At 44.7% G+C, this 9,100-nt stretch overlaps 1 protein-coding gene and 1 pseudogene across 1 annotated transcript; one reads left to right on the top strand and one right to left on the bottom strand.

Moving 5' to 3' along the window:
* Positions 1-3,602: 3,602 nt before the first annotated feature.
* On the bottom strand, positions 3,603-5,146 carry pdcd2l (programmed cell death 2-like). The gene has a single exon (XM_029692728.1). The coding sequence runs from the start codon at positions 5,019-5,021 to the stop codon at positions 3,855-3,857; it is 1,167 nt and encodes a 388-aa protein (XP_029548588.1). The 5' UTR covers positions 5,022-5,146; the 3' UTR covers positions 3,603-3,854.
* A 532-nt stretch (positions 5,147-5,678) lies between these two features.
* On the top strand, positions 5,679-7,771 carry LOC115151158 (cleavage stimulation factor subunit 1-like; annotated as a pseudogene).
* The last annotated feature ends 1,329 nt before the right edge of the window (positions 7,772-9,100 follow it).

The following is a 9,100-nucleotide window of genomic DNA, read 5'->3' as shown; positions in this document are numbered from 1 at the left end:
CATCATGTATAGTGGCATCGATTTCCCTGTATAGTGGCATCATGTTCCCTGTAGATTGTAGTGGCGTCATGTTCCCTGTGTAGTGGCATCATGTTCCCTGTGTAGTGGCATCATGTTCCCTGTTTAGTGGCATCATGTTCCCTGCATAGTGGCATCATGTATAGTGGCATCATGTTCCCTGTATAGTGGCGTCATGTTCCCTGTGTAGTGGCATCATGTTCCCTGTGTAGTGGCATCATGTTCCCTGTATAGTGGCATCATGTTCCCTGTATAGTGGCGTCATGTTCCCTGTATAGTGGCATCATGTTCCCTGTATAGTGGCGTCATGTTCCCTGTATAGTGGCGTCATGTTCCCTGTATAGTGGCATCATGTTCCCTGTATAGTGGCATCATGTATAGTGGCATCGTGTTCCCTGTATAGTGGCGTCATGTTCCCTGTATAGTGGCATCATGTTCCCTGTATAGTGGCGTCATGTTCCCTGTATAGTGGCATCATGTTCCCTGTATAGTGGCATCATGTTCCCTGTATAGTGGCATCATGTTCCCTGTATAGTGGCGTCATGTTCCCTGTATAGGTGGCGTCATGTTCCCTGTATAGTGGCATCATGTTCCCTGTATTGTGGCATCATGTTCCCTGTATAGTGGCATCATGTTCCCTGTATAGTGGCGTCATGTATAGTGGCATCATGTTCCCTGTGTAGTGGCATCATGTTCCCTGTATAGTGGCATCATGTTCCCTGTATAGTGGCATCATGTTCCCTGTATAGTGGCATCATATAGTCATCATGTTCCCTGTATGGCATCATGTTCCTGTAGTGGCATCATGTATAGTGGCATCATGTTCCCTGTATAGTGGCGTCATGTTCCCTGTATAGTGGCATCATGTTCCCTGTATATGGCGTCAGTTCCCTGTATAGTGGCATCATGTTCCTGTATAGTGGCATCATGTTCCCTGTATAGTGGGTCATGTTCCCTGTATAGTGGCATCATGTTCCCTGTATAGTGGCATCATGTTCCTGTATAGTGGCATCATGTTCCCTGTATAGTGGCATCATGTTCCCTGTATAGTGGCATCATGTTCCCTGTATAGTGGCATCATTTTCCCTGTATAGTGGCATCATGTTCCCTGTAGTGGCATCATGTTCCCTGTATAGTGGCATCATGTTCCCTGTATAGTGGCATCATGTTCCCTGTATAGTGGCGTCATGTTCCCTGTATAGTGGCATCATGTTCCCTGTATAGTGGCATCATGTTCCCTGTGTAGTGGCATCATGTATAGTGGCATCATGTTCCCTGTATAGTGGCATCATGTTCCCTGTATAGTGGTTTCATGTTCCCTGTGTAGTGGCATCATGTTCCCTGTATAGTGGCATCATGTTCCCTGTGTAGTGGCATCATGTTCCCTGTATAGTGGCATCATGTTCCCTGTATAGTGGCATCATGTTCCCTGTATAGTGGCATCATGTTCCCTGTGTAGTGGCATCATGTTCCCTGTATAGTGGCATCATGTTCCCTGTATAGTGGCATCATGTTCCCTGTATAGTGGCATCATGTTCCCTGTATAGTGGCATCATGTTCCCTGTATAGTGGCGTCATGTTCCCTGTAATAGTGGCATCATGTTCCCTGTATAGTGGCATCATGTTCCCTGTGTAGTGGCATCATGTATAGTGGCATCATGTTCCCTGTATAGTTGGCATCATGTTCCCTGTATAGTGGTTTCATGTTCCCTGTGTAAGTGGCATCATGTTCCCTGTATAGTGGCATCATGTTCCCTGTGTAGTGGCATCATGTTCCCTGTATAGTGGCATCATGTTCCCTGTATAGTGGCATCATGTTCCCTGTATAGTGGCATCATGTTCCCTGTATAGTGGCATCATGTTCCCTACGTAGTGCACTACTTTTCACCAGGGCCAATTTGGTTATGGTCAAAGGTAGTGCCCTATGTAGGGCCCATTTGGTTAGGTAGTAAAGGTAGTGCCCTATGTAGGGCCCATTTGGTTAGGTAGTAAAGGTAGTGCCCTATGTAGGGCCCATTTGGTTAGGTAGTAAAGTAGGCCTATGTAGGGGCCATTTGGTGATTAGGTCCAGAAGGTAGTGCCCTATGTAGGGCCCATTGGTTAGGTAGTAAAGGTAGTGCCCTATGTAGGGCCCATTTGGTTAGGTAGTAAAGGTAGTGCCCTATGTAGGGCCCATTTGGTTAGGTAGTAAAGGTAGTGCCCTATGTAGGGCCCATTTGGTTAGGTAGTAAAGGTAGTGCCCTATGTAGGGCCCATTTGGTTATGGTCAAAGGTAGTGCCCTATGTAGGGCCCATTTGGTTAGGTAGTAAAGGTAGTGCCCTATGTAGGGCCCATTTGGTTATGGTCAAAGGTAGTGCCCTATGTAGGGCCCATTTGGTTAGGTAGTAAAGGTAGTGCCCTATGTAGGGCCCATTTGGTTAGGTAGTAAAGGTAGTGCCCTATGTAGGGCCAATTTGGTTATGGTCAAAGGTAGTGCCCTATGTAGGGCCCATTTGGTTATGGTCGAAGGTAGTGCCCTATGTATAGGGAATCCTCACACATCAGGCTCTCATTTCCCCACATAGAGGCTACATTACATTCAGACACATTTCTAAAGAAAGCCAGAAAGGTGAATATTGTACAGTAGACTACATAGCTCAGTTGATTGTACAACAACAATAATAATCATCATCATCATTTAGTAAACTTCTATATACGCTTTTCATAGCACCTCAAAGCAAAACAACAAACAAGCTATATGTCATGACAGGTCAACCAATAACAGACCAAGTCTTTGAAAGCTGCTTCAACTGAAGATAGAGATGGTCAGTTCATAACTTGAGCGGAGAGAGACGGTCAGAGGATGGTAAACGATAGAGTCTGCTGATGATCTGGTAGAAACTCTTCCAAATCGGTGTAGCAGCAAACTTGGCTGATGCCCTCAGCCGCTCTGGGCTCCAGAAAGCTCACCCCACACAGTTCAGAGTAGTAGCCAGTCGTCCTCACTATGAGCCCTCTGCCTCAGCACTGTTGTATTCCTCTGTCTTCCATTCTTATCACGCTTCAGGCCACTCCTTAAATTATGTTCTCAAAAGATCTGGAATTGGCAGCTTGGTGAAACAAAAAAAGATGGTACTTTTTTTCCAAACAAAAGCTAGCAAGCCAAGCCAAAAAAGTGTTTTAACCTGTCAGTCAACCTGCAAATCTGTGGCTCAAAAACACCAGATATATGCAATAAAAACTCCCAATGTTATCAAAAACAAAAGAGCTGATTTAAAAAAAAAAAATATATATATATATATATATATGAAAAACACCTAAAAATAACAAAATATATGTATAAATGTACAGGAGCTCTGTGCTTAGGCTGCTATTAAGGCGCCCTGGCAACTATAGAACTCAACATCAACTGCTGTGATGTCAGCGCTCTCCTATACATTTTGAATTTATCTATAATTTAGCCAAAGTAGTGAAAAGAATTACGAGAATGTTCTCCGGTTTCTAATCAGGCTTTTTTATTTTTCAATGTTTTGTCTTTATTTTATGCATTATTTCTCTAGTGATAAATACTACTGTAAAATGAAAGACACACTGGCAAACAATGTTTAACTTTCTGAATTCTTTATTCTTTCCAAAAAACATCCTTTATTCTTTCATTACAACGTAATTCCATTCAATAGACCACACACCATATCATCACGACTCTCAACTTTACTTTGTTATTATACCAATATTTGCGCATAAAAAGGTATTTCTAGCATATTTTAAATTTTACACAAAAAACATCCCACCACGTCTTAACGGAAAACAATTATCACTTTACTCGCATAAAAACTGTGTATGGAAACTAAGTCAGTTATTTGAAGAGTTTCTGGTCTGGATCTGGCTGTAGATAGATAAACTCTTCCACAGGTGACGTCGAGCCTGACGACCAACAGCTGTTTCTACAAGTAAACACAATCACAGTCCCAAACTCCAGCCCCGTATTCATCTCTACATCCCCCATCTCTACCGCCGACCTTGACCCATCGTCTGTCCTCTGCAGCAGGCTGACCAGAGCAGGCATCAGCTGGAACTCAAACACCCTGATTCCTCCACAGCGACGGCAGCCAGGTTTAATCCAAGGCAGATCAGAGGGAGGGTCAGACAAAAAGAGAGGAGACCCGTGCCAACTGTACCGTAACACCTGCTCCGGACACACAGAGATTCTTTTCATGAAACGGGAGAACACTGCGTCTCCGTGTCTGGGGTTGTCTTTCTCGTACCTCTCCTCCCCTCCTCCACCCTCAGAGCTCCCGATGTTCCCTACTCCCTCTCTCTGCTCGTACTCCCTCAGCAGAGTCTCAGCGTGCTCCAGATCTGACTGACCACCCAGGTCAGTCTCATCCACCACACTGATGTAGAAAGGTCTGTAGGTAGGGATGTTACCCGGGACCTCCTCTTCCTCCTCCACCTTTTCTCCTCCTTCCAGATTGAGTCCCTGAAGTTTGCCACTCACATCCAACTCAGAGGAGGTCCCGGTGAATAAAAGGATCTCAGGGTCTTCTCCCCCAATATGAGCTTGTTTCTGGGCCTTGTCCCATCCATCATCTCCCCTATTCTGTTTGTCCTCTTCCTCGCCCCAGTCATCAGTCCCATCACACCAGTATGCGGTTGTCATGGGAACCTCTTTAACTGCGGCGTGGGCTGATGGTTGGACCACAGGGTTGGTCCTGACCTCTGATTCCAGACACTGAGACCGCAGAACCCTCCAGCTCTCCGGTTGTCCGCTGCACTGTGACCCGGGACAGGCGAACACGTTCAGGGTGCGGTGGTAAGGAGACGCCGCTAGAGGGCAGTACACCTGCACCACATGGGCCATGACCGCGCCGCACAGACCACAGCATGGATGTTGCCATGATATCAATGGAAGCTTATCCGGTTGATCGCCAATTTTGTTCGTCATGTAAGACATCGGATATCGTTTTGAATCGATTGGCCCGTCACACAGTCCGATGAGAACTGCCTCGTCAACTCCAGCCATAGTTATTGTACTATTGTTTAGTTGTCAGAAATGGACTTGGATGATCCTTCGCCATGTTGAAACTCGTGAACAAGCTCCGTTACGTACAAGCGCCGTGACGTAATGACGTAGAGATACGAGGCATAACGTAAGTGACGTAGCAGCGCATGCGCCGTTAATTATTATTATTATTTTTTTATTAGATGTGAAGTTTCTTTTAGTTTAATATTCTTGTTGTGTTGTAACATAAGAACGTGTACGTTTGGTGTAATCGTTACTTGCACAATGTTGGGATAGCTAGTAAGTTAATTCATTAGTTGGTCATAACGTATTTGATTTCTGTTCCCTAAACTCGGTCGGTGCAAGTTATTTTGCAAACATCAGGTGCTTGTTTACCGTTTGCATGATACTTTTCCCGGTCTACGATTTGTGTTTGTACGTTAAAGTGATTGTTTTGTTGTAACTAGCTACTGTACCTTGCTAGTTAATAACTAAGTTTAGCTATCTCGCATTGTAGGTTCAATTGGTATGTTAGCTAGCTTAGATAAACCATCCACAACGCCATAAATTGGTTAACTAGCTATAGAAGTCGATAATAAAAACACTATTGATAGCAACTAATGCTGACCATGTCCATTGTAGCCAAGTTGTAATCGTCCCATTGAAGCCTGAGCCGAGATGTTTAGTCCCAAACCGAGACTTCAGGACCTTTACCGGCTGATCATCAGCCAGCTGTTGAATGGCTGTTACACCAACATGGTGAACAACCTGATCCCAGAGGTCAAGACTAGAACTATTCCCACCCATTATTCATTACATTTTTTATTTAACGTTTATTTATATAATAGAGACATGATCCTTTATAAATATAAGGTTTGACATTATTGTTATAGTCAAATATTATATATATTTGGGCTTCTTGTAGTCTACAAATTATTTGTAATTATTTTCCACCCCTGACCCTCTACTCAACAACAACAAAAATCGGGCTGCGGCTCATCATCTAGTTGATGATCATGTCCCTGTTTTGGGTCCATATCAGGATTCCAGCTACATGTCTCTGTTTTGGGTCCATATCAGGATTCCAGCTACATGTCTCTGTTTTGGGTCCATATCAGGATTCCACCTACATGTCTCTGTTTTGGGTCCATATCAGGATTCCACCTACATGTCTCTGTTTTGGGTCCATATCAGGATTCCAGCTACATGTCTCTGTTTTGGGTCCATATCAGGATTCCACCTACATGTCTCTGTTTTGGGTCCATATCAGGATTCCAGCTACATGTCTCTGTTTTGGGTCCATATCAGGATACCACCTACATGTCTCTGCAGTGTCTCTGTTTTGGGTTGAACTATATTGCGTCGTCATTTCATCCATCAATCTTGCCTTGCAAATGGCGACGGTGCAGTATGCTAGCAACCTGTCTACAATGTCGTGCCGTAGTGTTTTTAATGAACTGTATCGCGCCGTTCATTCCCAGGCGTGGAGAATGATGATGGCGGTGTGCAGTATAACATCAGACGGTCTGATACAGTGGCATCGGGGGCGTTGGCATCGACCTGGAGTTTTAAAGCAGACGTCCAGAGCATGCCCCCCTGAGGTGTCTTGAGTACGAGACTTGCTATGTGACATCCCATTAAGGTCCCTGTCGAGACGGCAGCCCATCGCTAAGGGCTCGGCGGACGCCTCCATCAAAGTCTCTGGACACAGAACATATGCTGGCCAAGAGTGCCATGCCCAAAGAGGTAAGACGCAGAGAAGGCTAAGTCCCTATTCTTCACTCTTCTCCTAAATTGTACACTTGACACTCTCATGGATTAAGAAGTATTAGCTTGGAGTTTTCCACCGTTGTTAAATCCATGACTGGAAGTGTAGAGAATCGGGATGCATGCTTTTCCCTGCCTAGTGCTCCAAGTTTGTCCGGAGCCCAGTGAACAGAACGCTGTGCTCCCTGTGTGTTCTAGGTGATGAGGAATGAGACGGCCCAGTAGAACGTGGAGAACCACCCTGTGATCAGAACACTGTACGACCACGTTTACGAGCTCACGTCTTGGCATTCCACCCCACCGAACAGATTCTGGCGTCGGGAGTCACGTGACTACATCCTCAAACTGTTTGACTACTCAAAGCCCTCTGCCAAGAGGGTCTTCAAACACCTCCAGGTCTCTAGGGACTGTTATGGTCTTCAAACACCTCCAGGTCTCTAGGGACTGTTATGGTCTTCAAACACCTCCAGGTCTGTAGGGACTGTTATGGTCTTCAAACACCTCCAGGTCTCTAGGGACTGTTATGGTCTTCAAACACCTCCAGGTCTCTAGGGACTGTTATGGTCTTCAAACACCTCCAGGTCTCTAGGGACTGTTATGGTCTTCAAACACCTCCAGGTCTCTAGGGACAGAGTTAGACATTGGTTTGTTCTTCGTAACCCACCAGAATGTCCTAGAGAGTAGGGCCTCTCACACTCTGATTCTCCAACACCTTTCTTTATTGGTTAAAAAAAGGATTAGACCAACACAGTATCTGTGTCAATAATGATGTGTGTTTCCTTCTCACAGGAAGCAGAGATGCTGTGGTCCATTTCCTACCACCCGTTAGATGACTTCCTGTAGATGGGGACGCAGCACGCCATCCTCAGCCTCGATGTGTGTGGCTCTTGATATGTCTCTGTCTTGATGTTTCTGTGTCTCTCTCTTTGTGTGTGTGTGTGTCTCTCTCTTGGTGTGTGTGTCTCTCTCTCTTAGTGTGTGTGTGTGTGTGTGTCTCTCTTGGTGTGTGTGTGTGTGTGTGTGTCTCTCTCTTGGTGTGTGTGTCTCTCTCTCTTAGTGTGTGTGTGTGTGTGTGTGTGTCTCTCTTGGTGTGTGTGTCTCTCTCTCTTGGTGTGTGTCTCTCTCTCTTTGTGTGTGTGTCTCTCTCTTTGTGTGTGTGTGTGTGTCGCTCTTGGGGTGTGTGTGTGTGTGTGTCTCTTAGTGTGTGTGTGTGTGTGTGTGTGTCTCTCTTGGTGTGTGTGTGTGTGTGTGTGTGTGTGTGTGTGTGTGTCTCTCTTGGCTCTTGGTGTGTGTGTCTCTCTCTCTCTCTCTCTCTCTTGGTGTGTGTGTGTGTGTGTGTGTGTGTGTGTGTGTGTGGTGTGTGTGTGTGTGTCTCTCTCTCTCTCTCTCTCTCGGTGTAAACAGAGACCTGTTTATTATGAGATGTTGTCCTGTCTACAGAACCCTGGCTGATTTTTAAATGAACAAATGTTATTGGGAATCTAATCATGAATAATGAGAAGATAAAGTGATCGACATTCATATTTTTATTTCATCTTTTAATAAAAATAAAAAAACTTTGTTGTTGAGTCGGTGTTGTAACTTCTTTTCCACTTTTTTATTTAGTTTTGTCTTTCTGTCTGTCACAGATTTTTATTAAAACCTTAAAGTGAAGTTGCCCTGTTTTTGTAATCATATACACATAATAATACCTGTTTTTGTGAGGAACACTGACCTGAGACCTGGTTTGTTTCTGCTCTTCTAGTTCAATCAGACATTTGGATTGACAATGAAACAGATTGGCACCCAGGGTAGAGAAGCACTTGCATGAAGATCCACCATGAATTGAAATTCCGTTGCTCTTATCGATCTCTGCATACACTGAGTATACCAAGTACACCCCCCCCCCCCCTTTTGCCCTCAGAAAAGCCTCAAGTCGCCGGGGCATGGACTCTACAAGATGTAGAAAGTGTTCCACAGGGATACTGGCCCATGTTGACTCAATGCTCCAATGCTTCCCCACAGTTGTGTCAAATTAGCTGGATGTCCTTTGGGTGGTGAACCATTCTTTTCTACACACGGGAATCTGTTGTGCATGGAAAAACCCAGCAGCGTTACAGTTCTTAACACATGGCCCCTACTATCATACCCTGTTCAAAGGTACTTAAATATTTCACAAATTCACCTGGTCAGTCTGTTATGGAAAGAGCAGGTGTTCTTAATGTTTTGTTCAGTCTAAACTGCCATCCTAGAAGTTGTTTTGAGTGACTTCAAATTGAGGGGCGTTGTACACAAATTCATCAGCGATTGGATCGTCTTAACAAATCAGAGTATCAAAGTTGAAAAAGTCATCA

This window comes from Salmo trutta, chromosome 16 (genome assembly GCF_901001165.1).
Source record: "Salmo trutta chromosome 16, fSalTru1.1, whole genome shotgun sequence".
In the NCBI taxonomy this organism is placed as follows: Eukaryota; Metazoa; Chordata; class Actinopteri; order Salmoniformes; family Salmonidae; genus Salmo; species Salmo trutta.
The sequence above is the reverse complement of the archived record's forward strand: the minus strand, read 5'-3'. Positions and strand labels throughout refer to the sequence as shown.